The sequence below is a fragment of the Pecten maximus genome, chromosome 6 (genome assembly GCF_902652985.1).
Source record: "Pecten maximus chromosome 6, xPecMax1.1, whole genome shotgun sequence".
Taxonomy (NCBI): Eukaryota; Metazoa; Mollusca; class Bivalvia; order Pectinida; family Pectinidae; genus Pecten; species Pecten maximus.
This window is the reverse complement of record NC_047020.1, coordinates 35,068,210-35,087,569: the sequence shown is the minus strand read 5'-3', so window position 1 is coordinate 35,087,569 and position 19,360 is coordinate 35,068,210. Positions and strand designations below refer to the sequence as shown.

Here is a 19,360-nt window from a genome sequence, read left to right as displayed (position 1 = left end):
GATTTACGATGTCTGTATACAGTGTCATATCGCTTTTTTTATGGTTTCTTAAAATTTTGAAAATGTTTGGTTTGGTTTTTGTTTAGCGTCCTTTTAACATCCAGGGTCATTTAAGGACGTGCCAGGTTTTGGAGATGGTGGAAAGCCGGAGTATCCTGAGAAAAACCACAGACCTACCGGTCAGTACCTGGCAACTGCCCAACGTGGGTTTTGAATTCGCAACCCAGAGGTGGAGGGCTAGTGATTAAGTGTCGGGACACTTTAACCACTCCGCCCCTTTTGAAAATGTATTATCCCAATAAAAGTATCAGAAAAGGTCTCCAGAATGCTAATCTAAAATTGATTTACTTTACTCCTTAACGTAGTGTAATGAGAAATCTGATTTTGATTGTAATTTCCATCACACCTTTCCGTGTAGCTAGAATTAATATTCATAAAACGAAACAAAAGTATGATTAATATTTGAAATATATTTTATTGTTTTTGTATTTTACACCAAAGTAATAATTTTTCTTTTGATAATTATTTATTACCTACAATGCCAACTCCTTGTTAAAAAATATACCTTACCTTCTAAAATACTCAATACCCGAACCATTGCATTACTTCTGTAATGACAAATACACGGTTCGGTTTTCAAATAAAAGCTTACTCGCAAGACTAAAAAGGTGTTATTAGAAAAAGGAGATGGAGGGGTTCCATCTATGAAAATTATTTAATACGATACATAGCACTTACAACAAAGAATAAACTTAAAATAACATCAATCAACGTCATTCTGAAAATATATTACATAATAGGTGATAACTACTTATGGTCAAGAAATGTATCCAGGAGCATGCAACATGGTTACTTTGATATATATACATGTATAGACAATGTATTAATTGAATTGTCCAAGAATGTACAAGTGCTTAATTTTGACATCAAGTACAAAATGATTTTAAATGCATTAGAAAACAGACTAGGATTAGATTTTGGTGCCATATGTAAGTATGTGGTTAAAGCACAGACGTGTATATCAGATGTGATACACGTCTCTGGTTAAAGCAGGTATGGCGCCGCATCACTTGGCCATGGGAATAATGTATCCTTTGCTGATGATGGGACCGTTCGAATGCAGGAGGACTGCAGGCCATACAGTGCTCTCCACAACCTTGCCCTTGCTGCCATAGTAAGTAAACAAGTCTGTCCTCACTTTGTCACCTTTCTCCGCCGACACCAGGTACATCGGTGGGTCTTGTACACTCATCAACCAGATCAGTTCGATACAACGATCCACATACTTGTGGATTGCATCAGCGTGGGGTGATCTGGCCCAGGAAAAATGTTGGCCTTGTGTGGACTTGTACAACTGGAACAGAGATTTTACACAATGGACATCAGTTTAACTACACTTTCATACCACATTGCATGAGGCGTCTCGTTTGAAATAAAAAAGTTGTCTTCCTTTTTCGTTTGCGCTACTACCGTACGTTATATAATAAAAACTACTATATACAAGTATCAGGGTAAATATCATACATGCTCTACTAAAGAAACAAGAGGCCGATGGGCCTTAACGGTCACCTGAGATTTGAAATATTTCAGTAAATTTAATTGACACTTTTTGGCCTGACCCATCAGTCTAAGGGATCAGTCAGGGCCAACATGTACATACCATCAAACTGTCATCCTATGCTGATAATTTGAACCAAATTAGAATTAATTCCAATATAAATCCAACAAATAATAGTCAAAAGTGTAATTTCCCTATATAAACTACATGTATAGTAAAGTTTACCCCCTCCCCAGGGGCAAACGTTAGACCCTAGGGTCATGAAATTCACAATTTTGGTAAAGCACCTTAAGGCCCTTCCATCTATGAAGAGTATTTGATTCTAATATATCTGAGAGTAGAGAAGAAGATTTTTGAAATTTCAGCCAATTTTGACCCTTTTTGGTCCCACCCATCAGCCCCTGGGGGTCACCCAGGGCCAACATTTGTATACCATCAAACTGTCATCCAATGTGGATAATTTGAACCAATTAAGTTAGAATTAATTCCAATATAAATCCAACAAATAATAGTCAAAAATGTAATTTCCCTATATAAACTATAGTAAAGTTTACCCCCTCCCCAGGGGCAAACGTGAGACCCCAGGGTCAAGAAATTCACAATTTTTGTAAAGCACCTTAAGGCCCTCCCATCTATGAAGAGTGTTTGCTTCCACCATATCTGAGAGTAGAGAAGAAGATTTTTGAAGTTTAAGTCAATTTGACCCTTTTTGGCACCGCCCCTCAGGCCCCTGGGGGATGGGGACCATATAATTTACAATTTTAGTTGACCTTTAGCCGTAGAAGTTCCCTGCCAAATTTCATTGAATTTGGCTCCGTGGGTTTGGAGAAGAAGTTGAAAATGTAAATTATTTACGGACGCACGACGGACGACGCACACCGCACGACGAACGACGACGGACAAAAGGCGATTAGAATAGGTCACCTGAGACTGGCTTTGTCTCAGGTGACCCAAAAAAACTGATAGTAACAATTGTTGCTGTCATGTCCAGTTTATGAATTATATCTTGGCCAATGTCCTGTCTCCTATACTGTAAACGTTGAAATTTACGCGAGGACAGAAATTATGCAAATTAGGCTGAGTCCTTTTGATCGTGAAAATTTCCCCCCAAGCTTATCATTTTGATATTAATTTGGCATACCCCTACGTGTATAGCTTGCATGCAAGCGTAATCTCGAACTACAAACAATGGAGGATCCATCGTGAAAAAAAACCCTACACGTATAGCTTACATATGAAAATCGCAAAAACTAGCTAGCTTCCCGCAAAAATAACCACATTTACAGTAATTATCGAAAATGTGAATTTATATTTACCTGAATGACAGCTGGTATGCATCTAAGTGCACATTCTTTCCGAAAATTCTTTGCATATTTTTCTGCGCTTGTTTCAAGACCTTTGTCCTCTGGAACTGATTTTGTCTCTCTCTGACAAGATAAAAATTCATAGAAATTCATGTAGGGTGTTCAAGGACACTGATATTCAACTCGATCATCATATTGATCTTAACTTTACAAGGTTGTCCTACATTACTTTATATTCTAACTGTAGAATTTGAACTCTGAATTTGATGAATAATACATTTTATTTGATGTCAGATTTTGTCTTTGAAATCGCTTAAAAAATGGTCTTACTTAGGAATAGTAGAATGTAGTGTTCAATTCAACATTTTTTCAAATAATTTAGGAAATTTATCACTTAAAAAGTACTTTTATGTGACCAAAACGAAACAGATATAAAAGATTTGGACCCTTTTCAAGTACTTTAGATTGTTATTTGACAATATCAGCTTGGAAAAAGTATCAATTCTATGTTGACAGCTTTTGTTCTCACCTGTTTTCCTCCAGATGATGTGAAGGACACCTCCAGTATTGGCTGTTTTAAGTTTTTCTTTAGTTGATTTAGTTGATCATTGGACACATCCGCACAAAACATTTGAGCTGACTGAAATAACAAAGACAGGACCCTCAATGTTATCATTTGTTTGGTGGTCAGGTCACAAAGTGGTAATATATATATTCGCCTTTAACATATAGGGGGTTGATTCCGAGATCGGATATGAAAAGGTACAGTCACCTCCCTGACACATAAGTTTTCTCTGGGTACTCTAGTTTCCCCTCACAGAAAGAGTGATAAAAGTAAATTGGCTTAAACAAGAGGCCCATGGGCCTAATGGACACACATTTCAATCTGTTAGCAAAGCATGCCACTGTGCAAGTATCATGACCCTGTACCTCTTTGTTATTGAGAGGTTGTTGGAAAGATTTCAACACATTTTGACCTTTGTGACCTTGAGAGTATATACATCAAGGTTATCCATTTGAACACATTCTGTAGCCTTTCATCCCATCATGCTGCTAGAATATTACCATGACTCTGGGTCTCTTACATAACGAGAATATGTTTTTTTAAAGATTGTAACTTAATTGAGCTCGAAAGTGGGTCAATGTCATCAATTTTAAACAAACTTCAGAGCATTTTATCCCAGCATGAATAAATATTCTAGCAATTTGACCCAGGTGAACTTGAAAGTAGGTCTAGGTCATTGATTCGATCAAACTTTGTAGCTCTTCATCCCAGGATGATACTAATCAAATATGACACCATGCAGGCCTATTGGTTACTGAAATCAAGCTGTTTAAAGATTTTGACACATTTAACCCATGTGACCTTGGAAGTCATTAATCTAAACACACCATGTAGCCAATACACCCAGCATGCTACTTGTTAAATATTATGAGCATATTGAGAAGAAATTGTTTGAATATTGTGACACTTTTTAACCCCTGTGACATTGAACATATTTCAAGGTTATTCATTTAAACAATCTTTGTAGCCCTTTCTTCAAGAATGTTGCCCTTAATCATGAATTTGAGCCTCTTGGTGATTAGGAAGTAATTTAAATAGTCTAAGACATTGACCGCTTTGACCTTGAAAGTAGGTCAAGGTCACTGATTTGAACAAACAGAAAGCATTGCTCTGTGTATAAAGAACATTATGCAAGGTTACTCTATCCTTAAACATGTCCTTTAGTGAGAAATAAAGAAATTATCAATATTTTTCTTCTTATTCTATACAAATACAATTGAATTTAACACATAAATTTTTGACAGTTCAAGACATCTTATTGATCAAGAATATTCAAAACGGACAAATATCCTAACAAGAGAGATTATTCCAAAACAATTTAATATTCAACCACTCATAAATTTTCAGAATAAATACTGTATATCGGTTGTTTTTAGCGAGTGTCTAATTTTCGCTAATTTAGCGACCTTACTCCATCGCGAATAACAAAATATCGCTAAAATTGATGTTGTTGTACAGTAGGTGTTATCTCATTTGACTGTTACGGCGGTATTAGTGCGGATTACCTGCATAATGTATACATAGGTGTGTAAATATATACAGGTGTGCTCAGCTGACTGTGGATCATTATCATCAATAAGAATGGTGTTCATAGCTGGTTATATCTTGTATATTTGAAATCACAACTATCGATCCAGCTTTGCTTAGAAAGTGTCAAGACAGCTATGCTAAGATTTGGTATTGTTACAAAGGGCAAACAAAGCAAGTTCTTGAGATGTTACTAGTACGGTTAGTACAGTAGGCCCTGTGCACACCCAGCATATGTAACTTGAGATTTATATTGTATCAATCAATATAATTGCTTAGTAATTGTTTGTTTCTGTTGTATATGAAAGATATATATGATAAAATCTATAGCTAACTGTAACAAGAGGCCCATGGGGCCTGTATCGCTCACCTGGTTGGATTTGACCAAATGTCAAAATAATGTTCATGTTCAATTCCTTTTGTTTGTTAACCTCAAACAATGATATATATGGTTATAGTGTGGGGATCCCAACTGCTTTAATGAAATAATGAAGTCCAGACTCTCTGAGTTTACAACATGCATTTATAACTTGACTAATATGACTAGTAGCAATTTAAAGGAATTACCTTTATTTCCCCTATGGGGCCCCGCCCCTTTGGCCCCTCGGGGGTCAGAGTCATCATTTATGCAAAATCTGTTCCCCTTCCCACAAGAATATTTCTGACCAAATTGGGTTAAAATCCATTCATAACTTTATGACTAGTAGCGATTTGAAGGAATTACCTCTCTTTCCCTATTAGGCCCTGCCCCTTTGGCCCCTTGGGGGTCAGAGTCACCATTTATGCAAAACCTGTTCCCCTTCACATAAGAATGTTTCTGACCAAATTGAGTTCAAATCCATTGATAACTTTATGATTAGTAGCGATTTGAAGGAATTACCTCTATTTCCCTATTAGGCCCCCCCCCCCTTTGGCCCCTTGAGGGTCAGAGTCACCATTTATGCAAAATCTGTTTCCCTTCCCCCAATGATGTTTCTGACCAAATTGGGTTCAAATCCTTTCATAACTTTATGACAAGTAGCAATTTAAAGGAATTGCCTCTATTTCCCCATTAGGCCCCGCCCCTTTGGCCCCTTGGGGGTCAGAGTCACCATTTATGCAAAATCTGTTCCCCTTCCCCCAATGATGTTTCTGACCAAAGTGGGTTCAAATCCATTCATAACTTTATGACTAGTAGCGATTTAAAGGAATTGCCTCAATTTCCTCTATTGGGCCCCTCCCCTCAGGCCCCTTGGGGGTCAGAGTCATCATTTATGCAAAATCTGTTCCCCTTCCCACAAGAATATTTCTGACCAAATTGGGTTAAAATCCATTCATAACTTTATGACTAGTAGCGATTTGAAGGAATTACCTCTCTTTCCCTATTAGGCCCTGCCCCTTTGGCCCCTTGGGGGTCAGAGTCACCATTTATGCAAAACCTGTTCCCCTTCACATAAGAATGTTTCTGACCAAATTGAGTTCAAATCCATTGATAACTTTATGATTAGTAGCGATTTGAAGGAATTACCTCTATTTCCCTATTAGGCCCCCCCCTTTGGCCCCTTGAGGGTCAGAGTCACCATTTATGCAAAATCTGTTTCCCTTCCCCCAATGATGTTTCTGACCAAATTGGGTTCAAATCCTTTCATAACTTTATGACAAGTAGCAATTTAAAGGAATTGCCTCTATTTCCCCATTAGGCCCCGCCCCTTTGGCCCCTTGGGGGTCAGAGTCACCATTTATGCAAAATCTGTTCCCCTTCCCCCAATGATGTTTCTGACCAAAGTGGGTTCAAATCCATTCATAACTTTATGACTAGTAGCGATTTAAAGGAATTGCCTCAATTTCCTCTATTGGGCCCCTCCCCTCAGGCCCCTTGGGGGTCAGAGTCATCATTTATGCAAAATCTGATCCCCATCCGCCAAGGATGTTTCTGACCAAATTTGGTCAAAATCCAATAAGAACTTTATGACTAGTAGCGATTTGAAGCAAATGTTGACGGACGGACGGACGACGGACGACGGACGCCACACCATGGCATAAGCTCACCGGACCTTCGGTCCAGGTGAGCTAAAAACGCTAAAAATCAAACACACTAAAAATAAAACATGTGAATTTGTAAAGAAAACGTGAAATTTGGCATACCCTAAAAAAAAAAAAAAAAAAAATTTGCCTGACTTAAAAAATTGGGGTATATTTTCCTCACATAATCCACAATATGTTTCATATCCAAGTAATTTATATTGAACCACAGGGAATTAGCACATATCCCTTACTCACCTTCCATAGATATTATATGTATTATATGAATGGATCATTAGTTTGGAATTTGTGTGAATTGATGTTTTCATGACTTACATGTACAACCCTTAGAAGCTGCTCAATTACTTTTGGTTCGTCCTCATCGTTTACTATTTCCATTTTTTCTTTAAAAGCTTCATATGCTTCCGACCATTCATTATCGTACAGCTCCCCAAACTTCTCGCCAATTTTAGTTGGACGATTTTTGTCACTCAGATCGGCTATGTTAGGATTGCCCTGGGTCACTTGGTTACTGGCAAAGCGGCTCAATCTGTAAAAATATTATCATCAACAAAATAATACAAGTACTAATAAGACAGAGGGAATATTAAAAACACATAGAAATAAAAACATATCAAAACAATTTAAAAGGCAGCTTTCTGGCATGTGAAATGTTTTTACTTAGAGAAAACATCTATAACTGTTTTGGTGGTAGGTTATTCATAAAAAAATTCAGGAATATTTGATGTGTCCCTACCGTCCAATATGTGTCGATCAGCTGAACAGCATTAAAACTAAGGGGTACTTCATAATCTAATTTTCATATTTCTTCATTTAATATTGAAAGGCTTATAATAATGTATTCTACTCTTCTTATAAAACCCCAATCTTGGAGGAATCACGGGAGTAATTAAGAAACTTCTCTAAATTACAAATAACAATAAATTTGGGGACTCGACTATAGTTTTCCTCTCTGTCCATCTTGTAAATATGTATATGTATAATAAGTATGTAATGCCACTTGTCAACACTCTAGCGGCTTCACTCCTTGAGGAATTTTGATCAAACTTCACACAAATACAAAGGACAATGAAATCTCGGACAATTAAATTTTCAGGAACTTTGGGTCAAAGTCACTTTTACTATTTTCAGCAGGGTCTGGTAGGTGATATGTTTTGCTTTAGTATGCATATATTGACAGTTTTTTTTTCTCTTTTAAACCTGTTACATGAATACCACATTCATCACAAAATGATAGCGTATATTTATTAAGTAGATGGAGAAAATATTTGCGACTGAATGGCCTTCATGTATTAAGCGTAAATTTCTCTATGGCATAAATTTCCACAAGTACAATACCGGTGTAGCATGGTATTTTGAATCATGGTGAAATGACCCCGGGGTCAAAATAATATGGTAAAATGACCCCCTTCATAATAAAATGACCCCCCCCCCCCCCCCCTTCCAAAAAAAAAATTACCCTAACTTGTCTTTTCATATATCATTTAACATATTTTCACTTCCAATACTGTACCTTTACAATACTTTGATCTTTTTCACCAAACCATGGTAAAGGTAAAGTGACCCCCTCCCCCCCATTACATGACTCGCTGATCACGATTCAATTCATTTTTTTTTAAATGTATAGATTAATAAATTGAGGTTTATTGAAAAATATTTAGTGAAAAAAAATTAAATCCACAAAAAAATTGTAAAATACTTTCACTATGATCATTGTAAAGTGACTCCTCTCCCCCCAACCTCTCTACATAACTCACATCAAAATCACCTACCCCAAGACCAATTTTCTTTATTTTTTTATGTATATTATAATGAGGGGGAGGGGGAGGGTCACTTTACCATAGCTATGGTAAAGTGACACCCCCCCCCCCCCCCCCCCACCCCCTCACCCTACTGCTAAAATGACTGATATTAAAATCAGTTATCCCAGTCCATGCAATTTTGTTGTTGTTGAAATTTATAGAATAATTGATGTATACTGATAAAGATTTTGTGAAAATAAGTCACTTTGTTACCATTACCAAAATTAATGATAAAAAAGCTTTATTTCTCCATTGATGTTCTCCATCAACTATTCACCTATATTTCACTCTATAGTCAACCTACCCATCGAAATTTGTACTGTTTATAATGATATAATTGTGCTTTAATCAAAATATGTTCAATAATATATGAAAATCATGTTATAGTGACTCTAGTATGGGGGTCACTTTACCATGGGGGGGGGTCAATTTACCATGGGGGTCAAAATATCATACTACACCGGTAATCAAAACTTATTTGAAATTAATTTACAACAGGAGTTAATCTAGTAACAGAAACAGGAGGGTGTCAAACCTGGTGGTCATCTCTTCGATATCTCTCTGTTGGCTCTCTAGCCTCCGTACCAACTGCTGGTATTCTATCATAGGCAAATGTGCCATTGGCCGACCCTGTAGCACAGAAGTCGTCAGCGACTGAGGCAATGGCAGTTCCTTCTTCTTTTCGCTAGATTGAAAGTTATGACAGGGATGTACGTGAGTGTAAAGTGTGTCAGTATAAATTACACAATGGTGGTATTAATATCAACTTAATATGTACACCAGCTCCCCCATTAATAGGTATGACACCTCCTTTACATAGGTGATATGACAACTCCCTTACATAGGTGATATGACAACTCCCTTACATAGGTGATATGACAACTCCCTTACATAGGTATGACAACTCCCTTACATAGGTATGACAACTCCCTTACATATAGGTGATATGACCACTTCCTTACATAAGTGATATGACAACTCCCTTACATAGGTGATATGACAACTCCCTACAATAGGTGATATGACAACTCCCTTACATAGGTATGACAACTCCCTTACATAGGTATGACAACTCCCTTACATAGGTGATATGACAACTCCCTTACATAGGTGATATGACAACTCCCTTACATAGGTGATATGACAACTCCCTTACATAGGTGATATGACATCTCCCTTACATAGGTGATATGACAACTCCCTTACATATAGGTAATATGACAACTCCCTTACATAGGTGATATGACAACTCCCTACAATAGGTGATATGACAACTCCCTACAATAGGTGATATGACAACTCCCTTACATAGGTATGACAACTCCCTTACATAGGTGATATGACAACTCCCTTACATAGGTGATATGACATCTCCCTTACATAGGTGATATGACAACTCCCTTACATAGGTAATATGACAACTCCCTTACATAGGTGATATGACAACTCCCTACAATATGTGATATGACAACTCCCTTACATAGGTGATATGACAACTCCCTTACATAGGTGATATGACAACTCCCTTACATAGGTGATATGACAACTCCCTTACATAGGTATGACAACTCCCTTACATAGGTGATATGACAACTCCCTTACATAGGTGATATGACAACTCCCTTACATAGGTGATATGACAACTCCCTTACATAGGTGATATGACATCTCCCTTACATAGGTGATATGACAACTCCCTTACATATAGGTAATATGACAACTCCCTTACATAGGTGATATGACAACTCCCTACAATAGGTGATATGACAACTCCCTACAATAGGTGATATGACAACTCCCTTACATAGGTATGACAACTCCCTTACATAGGTATGACAACTCCCTTACATATAGGTGATATGACAACTCCCTTACATAGGTGATATGACAACTCCCTTACATAGGTGATATGACAACTCCCTTACATAGGTGATATGACAACTCCCTTACATAGGTGATATGACAACTCCCTTACATATAGGTGATATGACAACTCCCTTACATAGGTGATATGACAACTCCCTTACATAGGTGATATGACAACTCCCTTACATATAGGTGATATGACAACTCCCTACAATAGGTAACATGACAACTCCCTTACATAGGTGATATGACAACTCCCTTACATAGGTGATATGACAACTCCCTTACATAGGTGATATGACAACTCCCTTACATAGGTGATATGACAACTCCCTTACATAGGTATGACAACTCCCTTACATAGGTGATATGACATCTCCCTTACATAGGTGATATGACAACTCCTTTACATAGGTGATATGACAACTCCCTACAATAGGTAACATGACAACTCCCTACAATAGGTGATATGACAACTTCCTTACATAGGTGATATGACAACTCCTTTACATAGGTGATATGACAACTCCCTACAATAGGTAACATGACAACTCCCTACGATAGGTACTATGACAACTCCCTTACATAGGTGATATGACAACTCCCTACAATAGGTGATATGACAACTCCCTACAATAGGTAACATGAAAACTCCCTACAATAGGTAACATGACAACTCCCTACAATAGGTAACATGACAACTCCCTACAATAGGTAACATGACAACTCCCTACAATAGGTAACATGACAACTTCCTTCAATACATAATATGACAACTTTCTTTAATAGGACAACTCCAATTTGTACAAGTGCCTTTTCAAGAATCTTGTTAAAGCAAAATGAATGAAGGGAATGAAATACAAGAGACTTGTCTCCGTTATAATAAATACTATTTACCTGTTGGTCTCCGTTATAATAGATACTATTTACCTTTTGGTCTCCGTTATAATAAATATTATTTACCTGTTGGTCTCCGTTATAATAGATAATATTTACCATTTGGTCTCCGTTATAATAAATACTATTTACCTGTTGGTCTCGGCCGTTATAATAGATACTATTTACCTTTTGGTCTCCGTTATAATAAATACTATTTACCTGTTGGTCTCCGTTATAATAGATAATATTTACCATTTGGTCTCCGTTATAATAGATATTATTTACCTTTTGGTCTCCGTTATAATAAATACTATTTACCTTTTGGTCTCCGTTATAATAAATACTATTTACCTGTTGGTCTCCGTTATAATAAATACCTGTTGGTCTCCATTATAATAGTATGATACTATTTACCTTTTGGTCTCCGTTATAATAGATACTATTTACCTTTTGGTCTCCGTTATAATAAATACTATTTACCATTTGGTCTCCGTTATAAAAGATACTATTTACCTTTTGGTCTCCGTTATAATAAATACTATTTACCTTTTGGTCTCCGTTATAATAAATATTATTTACCTGTTGGTCTCCGTTATAATAAATACTATTTACCTGTTGGTCTCCGTTATAATAGATAATATTTACCTTTTGGTCTCCGTTATAATAAATACTATTTACCTTTTGGTCTCCGTTATAATAAATACTATTTACCTGTTGGTCTCCGTTATAATAGATAATATTTACCATTTGGTCTCCGTTATGACAGATATTATTTACCTTTTGGTCTCCGTTATGATAGATATTATTTACCTGTTGGTCTCCGTTATTATAGATAATATTTACCTTTTGTCATCAGTCTCCATAGCTGTGTCAGATTTGGGAGGATTGGAGGCCCCTCTTAAGCCATCTTCTCTAGAACGAACACGGCTAAAATTTGGTCTGTCTTCTTTTGCTTTACTTTCACCTTTGACCTAAATAATGATGACTGAGTTAAGGCAACTGTTCTACTCCTTAATTACTATAAAATCTACAAGAGGTTTGTTCTTTATTTGTTCCACCTTTATTTCTACTGCAAAAACAAGAAGTAAGTATGTAGGGGTTAATCTAGGATTAGGAATAACATATGCAATGTACACCCATCATGATATTTTGGGGAAATGAAGGACTGCATTGTCTTGAATTATTCTTTAAAATGTAACATTTTACTGCAGTTTTTTGCTATAATTCTTACACATTTCATCAAAATTTGGGGGATATCTGCTGCTTTTGGAGAGTTTTTCCCTGTTTTGGGGATTTTTTTTTGTTCATGGGGAATTCATGTTTATATTCGATGGGGAAAACACCAACAGTGGGGAATACTACCTAATTTGTTAGTAAAATTTGTCTAGATTAACCTCTGGCATGGAAGTGGGCAGCCTTGCCTTCCACCTCTGCATATATTGTTAAGATTATGCCTTTTTCCTTTTGATTTACTAACACTTTTGACCTTACATAAAAAAAACATTGAATCTGATCTGATTTTGATTTGAACAAACTTCATTGGCTTTCATAGCAATGGTTTGGGCACAAGTTATTTAGGCCATTTCCCTTATTAAATTACACATAACTATTTTCTAATCATACAGCTTATGTAGATTAAAAACTACATGGAAATGAAAGTGATGCTAGAGAAATTGTATCATAATTGTATGAAATGTGGTTCAGATATGATTAATTCATCATTGTTATTTTGGAGTTAAAATTGAAATTCATCAGTTTATTTACATCACCCTAAAAGTAATAGTAATTTCTGTAACATAAATTGACATACCTGTTTCAGTTTCAAGTGTGCTGATATAAGAGTATGTAGCTCCTGTATAGCTTTGCTGTCTTCTTTGTCATTTTTCATTAACTTTACAATAGAGGAATTTGTCCGAGTCTTGTAATCCGCAATCGTTTTATCACTTAGAGTTATCGTTCCTCGTATTTGGGTATTTAACAGGGAGGCTGCCTAAAATAGAAAACATTTAGATTAGTTTTATACTGTTCAGAGTAGGATTACATTCAAATCATTTACATTTAGTCTGTCCCCAAGTCATGTTTACTTGCCATTGACTAAAGCAATTAATATATAATTATTAACAGTGTACTTTGCTTAATTAATCAATCGCTCAATCACAAGAGAATGACACATCAATTAAACCATTCCATTACAAAAAGGTTCGGTATACAAGGTCTCACTGAATAATGCTGATATACGTGTTTGATTCATTTTCAGGATATGTTTTGTCATTTTGAGTAATTATGACATTAACATGTAAATTTCAACCTTTTCATTTAGTAGAGACTAATTTTCTATCTGTAGTAATGAGGGATTATGACCTTTTGACCCTAAAAGTAATCCCAGGCTAATGAAATACATATGTACATGTACTCAAAATAAGGATGCAATGTGTTAAGATTGAGACTGACAGGTCCATTCACTTGGAACATTTGAAGTGGAATTATTGTCGAGAAATCAATTCTATATATGTCATTGTGTAACTGTGACCCTGACCTTGAACCTTTTGACAAGAAAAGAGTTCTCAAGCAAGCAATGCACTCTCAGTAAGGGAGCAGTGTGTTATGTCAGGGTCTGATTGCAAAGTGAAAATGAGAAATTGTCTATAAATGGTTTTAAAGATCGATGGATGGACAGAATGATGGACAGAATGATGGACAGAATGAAGGACAGACAGCACTAGCACAATATCCCCTTCCAGTCTTTGATCGGGAGGATAACAGGTATATATTTTAGTCATTATACTTACCTCTTTCTTGTGCTTTTCACTTAACTCCTTATAACTCCGCAACAGGTCTATATATTCCTGATAGGCATTCTGTAGTGTTTCTGAGGGTCCTGATCCTGCATGCTTTTTTAGAAGAGCTTGAACATTTTCCCCGGCATACTGCTCCAATTCTGAGTCAATTTTAGGTAAAGGAGTGTGGGTAGTTTTGCTGAAATGCTGGAAGTAAAAATCATGTGAAATTTCTACAACCATTAATATTGTTGCCATCAACCATTCTACAATGTATTTTAAATACGAAGCAACTATAATTACTGTCACCATCACGGTCATCTACATGTACATGGAAGTCTTTTAGCAAGTCAGTATTTTATTATCCACATTAGCAAAATTATATATTTACATATTAAATGCATAAACATTACATATTGAATGATACATGAGAAACAAAATATAACAAAATTCACAAATTTTCATATAAAAACAATTTCCCAATCTCATGCAAGGATACATGTACACATGTATCTAGGAAATCAAATTTCTAATCATTTATGTTTGATTTTTTTTTTTTAATTAATATCATTATTTTATTATCATTTTCCCCATATGGCATTCAGAGAAAAAAAAAACAAATAATCATAAAACCTTTCATTTTTTCTAGAGTTTATAATACCTGTTTTCCTGCCATTGTTGTTATCATTTACAGACGAATGAAGATTTGTACCTGGGTGGTTCAATCTGGAAATTAAAAGTTGACTGCAATGTATACAGGCTGTGCTGTATTTAATTATTTCAATATGAACAAATAAACTCAATACTTTATAACAGAAAGTTACTTAGTGTGCAGTATGGGTAATGTGATCATATTCATGACCACAACGCAAGTTGTATAGACACGCCTTCCTTAGTACATTAACGTAGTGGTTGTACCCTGTCGAGGGCCTCACTAGAAAAGTAGCACCTGCCGAGGTGGAATACACCGAAACAACCAGGTAAGTTTTACATATCTCAGGACCGCCTTTAAATTCTTAAAGAATGGCTCAATTCGAAATAATTACCAATGGTCTTATTGAATGTTTCTTTAAAAAAAACCAAAACGCATTTATATCGAAATACGTTTCTACTGTAGAATATAATATCTGACCAGGAAGGTGAATACTGTCGCTGAAGAACTTCATTAAAACACACTTTCAGTATTAATAGAGCAATGTCAAAGATATATAATGATACAATATTTCTAATTAAACCTTATGAAATCGATACAAACCTTAAACCTTAACCAATGGTTGTAAATTGTAATAAAAAGGTTTCACCTGTCTTGCTCAAGGCAGTAGAAAACGAAAGTAGAAAACGTTTTTCTTGTTTAATCTATTCTCTATATGCAAATGCAACATCAACCGATTTTAAAGCAAACCTCTTATATAATACAGAACCAATGGAGTCCTAATAGAATGGATAATATGGACATAAGAACAATAACAACTTAAAAGATTGGACTTACCAGTTATATCTGCGTCTGTGAAAACCCCATGGGGATCCTCTTTTACATTAATGTCACGTTTGGACTCCCGGTCTTTCCGTTAAACTACTTTCGTTTCTGATATCACTTCACATTGCAACTTTAGTGTTTCAGTGACATGATATGATTAGTTAAGGTGACTTTATAGGCAGTAGGAAGGTTTCTTAACTCACCGGTTCCCCAGCGACAGGAATCTAATATTACTTCCGGTATACGGGGGAGCGGTTATTGTCAAAACGGAAGGGGTTCTTGGAGGGTCATAAGTTTTAATTACAAATAATACTTATTTTATTTCAAATCTTGCCTTTTTTGAGATCGCGGCGATGATCACGGGAGTTTTTGTTTACGCCCGGTCCCGTACCAAGGGCAGACTACTCTTGAAAAATGTAAACCTGACTTATCACTGACACATCTATTATGAAACCATGCATACCTAACTTGAGAAGGGGACCTAAGATTAGCCCTACCCTGTAAGCTACCCTTAACTTGTTTCTCTGTTTGATTCCTCTTAAACGATGACGGATTACTATCACTAGAACTAACTGATTTAACCTGCTTTAAAACGGATGGAAAAGTCCTCCTATAATCATTCCCATCTATGCCATTCCCGTGGACCCTAGGGACAAAAATAGTCTCATCACCTATGTACTGAATAAACCTGTAAGTAACAGTCCCCTTCTTCGTCATATACATTCTACGCTGAAAGTTTTTGGAACCTTTAGTATCGCCCTTCCCTTCACTTATGTAATAAGTACGTTTCCGCATTTTTGGATTTGCTTTAGGAATTCCATGACCACCCTTATTAACCCAAAAATACAAATCTAATAAATTTAATGAGTACATAATATATAATTGTGAATTAAACACAGTTCAGCAAATTAAATCAATGTCGTACTATATTCCACTGATCATTTTGTATACTTCAATCAAAGATTGATATGCTTGTATTTGTATAGATACCATGCAGATTGCACTTGGTGCATAACTATTCATAAATATTCGTATTATACACAATATTAAGTGTTTTTTTTTTACTTTTTCACTTTTGTAATTTTCGCGGAATCTTTCACTAACATCACTAAAAATCGTCCGATCTAATTGATTACTAATGTATCTAGAATAAAAGTCATGTATAATATCTGGTATTACACAATACACGCTACTCATAAAAAATTATAAACCAGTAGTCCTAGCACGGTGGATCGGGAGTAGTCTGCCCTTGGTACGGGACCGGGCGTAAACAAAAACTCCCGTGATCATCGCCGCGATCTCAAAAAAGGCAAGATTTGAAATAAAATGAGTATTATTTGTAATTAAAACTTATATTTGTATCAACAACTAGGTTTACTTGAAGTATGGAATCGAAAATATCATAAACATTAACCCTTGTTTACGAATAAACAGCCAAAAACCGTATTTTTCACGGTTGAGTGCGGCGTACACAAAATCACACCCTGAAAAATGTAAATCGACGATAACTAAAATTGTAGGTATTACTGCCATTTCATTTTAAATGTCAGATTTTGGAAATATAAATCTGGATTTACAAGAAAAACATGAGATTTATTCATTAAGTCGTTGTCGAGAAAGAAATTAATATCAATATTCCTGGTACGGGGATCGGGTCCGGGACCGGGTGCGGCGTACACGAAATCACGGGGACCTTCTTGGAGGGTCTGAAAATTTGGGGAGAGATGAAATTACATAAAGGTGTGGAATGGGCATTATATAATCAACAAAAATGTGTGAAATAGAGTAATAGAGCGAAAGACACCAGAAAATAACCAAATTTAATAGGGTTAAAGTAGATATCAAAAGGTATTTTAAAAAAAAAATATGGGTCAAAAAGTTTTCTTCCTTCTTTTATTATTAAAAACCCCCGTCAAAAATGACGATTACGGTCCGGAAGGCGCTGTATGCTTTTAAAAGTAAAAAGTGCTGGATTTGGGGCAGTGAAGGTTTTTTTTTTTTAAAATTTTTTTTTGTGGAAAAATTAAGATAAAAAACATTATGAGGTCGTTTACGGGGTTTTGGGTTTTAATCATCAAAGCTGCTTTGTTTTTTAAATTTTTGTGCCTTGGGGGGAATTATTTTTAGTTTTAAAAAAAAATTTTTTTGGCATTTTGTAAAAATCTTTTGTTTTTTTTTTTTACCGGGGAAAAAAAAAGGTGAAACCCATGGGACCTCTTTACAAATGATCCTTGGACTCTCCCGGTCTTTCGTCGTAAAACCCGGGGTTTTTAAAACACTCCTTTTGCGTTTCTGATATCACTTCACATTGCAACTTTAGTGTTTCAGTGACATGATATGATTAGTTAAGGTGACTTTATAGGCAGTAGGAAGGTTTCTTAACTCACCGGTTCCCCAGCGACAGGAATCTAATATTACTTCCGGTATACGGGGGAGCGGTTATTGTCAAAACGGAAGGGGTTCTTGGAGGGTCCCCGTGATTTCGTGTACGCCGCACCCGGTCCCGGACCCGATCCCCGTACCAGGAATATTGATGTTATTTTTTTTCTCAACAACGACTTAATGAATAAATCTCATGTTTTTCTTGTAAATCCAGATTTATATTTCCAAAATCTGACATCTCAAATGAAATGGAAGTTATACAAACAATTTTAGTAATCGTCGATTTACATTTTTCAGGGTGTGATTTTGTGTACGCCGCACTCAACCGTGAAAAATTACGGTTTTTGGCTGTTTATTCGTAAACAAGGGTTAATGTTTATGATATTTTCGATTCCATACTTCAAGTAAACCTAGTTGTTGATACAAATATAAGTTTTAATTACAAATAATACTTATTTTATTTCAAATCTTGCCTTTTTTGAGATCGCGGCGATGATCACGGGAGTTTTTGTTTACGCCCGGTCCCGTACCAAGGGCAGACTACTCTTGAAAAATGTAAACCTGACTTATCACTGACACATCTATTATGAAACCATGCATACCTAACTTGAGAAGGGGACCTAAGATTAGCCCTACCCTGTAAGCTACCCTTAACTTGTTTCTCTGTTTGATTCCTCTTAAACGATGACGGATTACTATCACTAGAACTAACTGATTTAACCTGCTTTAAAACGGATGGAAAAGTCCTCCTATAATCATTCCCATCTATGCCATTCCCGTGGACCCTAGGGACAAAAATAGTCTCATCACCTATGTACTGAATAAACCTGTAAGTAACAGTCCCCTTCTTCGTCATATACATTCTACGCTGAAAGTTTTTGGAACCTTTAGTATCGCCCTTCCCTTCACTTATGTAATAAGTACGTTTCCGCATTTTTGGATTTGCTTTAGGAATTCCATGACCACCCTTATTAACCCAAAAATACAAATCTAATAAATTTAATGAGTACATAATATATAATTGTGAATTAAACACAGTTCAGCAAATTAAATCAATGTCGTACTATATTCCACTGATCATTTTGTATACTTCAATCAAAGATTGATATGCTTGTATTTGTATAGATACCATGCAGATTGCACTTGGTGCATAACTATTCATAAATATTCGTATTATACACAATATTAAGTGTTTTTTTTT

The 19,360-nt window shown here is 35.9% G+C and overlaps 2 protein-coding genes across 2 annotated transcripts in view; one reads left to right on the top strand and one right to left on the bottom strand.

Annotated features, from left to right (window-relative positions):
- Positions 1-450: 450 nt before the first annotated feature.
- LOC117329638 lies at positions 451-16,022 on the bottom strand. Its single transcript, XM_033887665.1, has 10 exons — positions 15,790-16,022; positions 14,962-15,026; positions 14,313-14,507; positions 13,334-13,513; positions 12,367-12,494; positions 9,314-9,463; positions 7,292-7,505; positions 3,392-3,502; positions 2,875-2,985; positions 451-1,354 (listed from the first exon to the last, which is right to left on the bottom strand). The coding sequence occupies exons 2-10, from the start codon at positions 14,986-14,988 to the stop codon at positions 1,067-1,069; spliced, it is 1,404 nt and encodes a 467-aa protein (XP_033743556.1). The 5' UTR covers positions 14,989-15,026; positions 15,790-16,022; the 3' UTR covers positions 451-1,066.
- The window catches only part of LOC117329637 (heat shock 70 kDa protein 12A-like), an 11,560-nt gene continuing 7,393 nt past the window's right edge, over positions 15,194-19,360 (top strand). The window contains exon 1 of the mRNA XM_033887664.1: positions 15,194-15,280. The gene's annotated coding sequence lies outside the window, so the exon portion shown is untranslated. The remainder of the gene's footprint in view (positions 15,281-19,360) is intronic.

Bases quoted from the DNA above. Each gene is read 5' to 3' on its own strand.
- LOC117329638 (XM_033887665.1), bottom strand. From the start codon at position 14,988: ATGATAACAACAATGGCAGGAAAACAG. The intron at 14,508-14,961 runs GTATTATAAACT...TTTTACTTCCAG, and splicing joins CAACAATGGCAGGAAAACAG to CATTTCAGCAAAACTACCCA. The intron at 2,986-3,391 runs GTGAGAACAAAA...TTATCTTGTCAG, and splicing joins CATCATCTGGAGGAAAACAG to AGAGAGACAAAATCAGTTCC.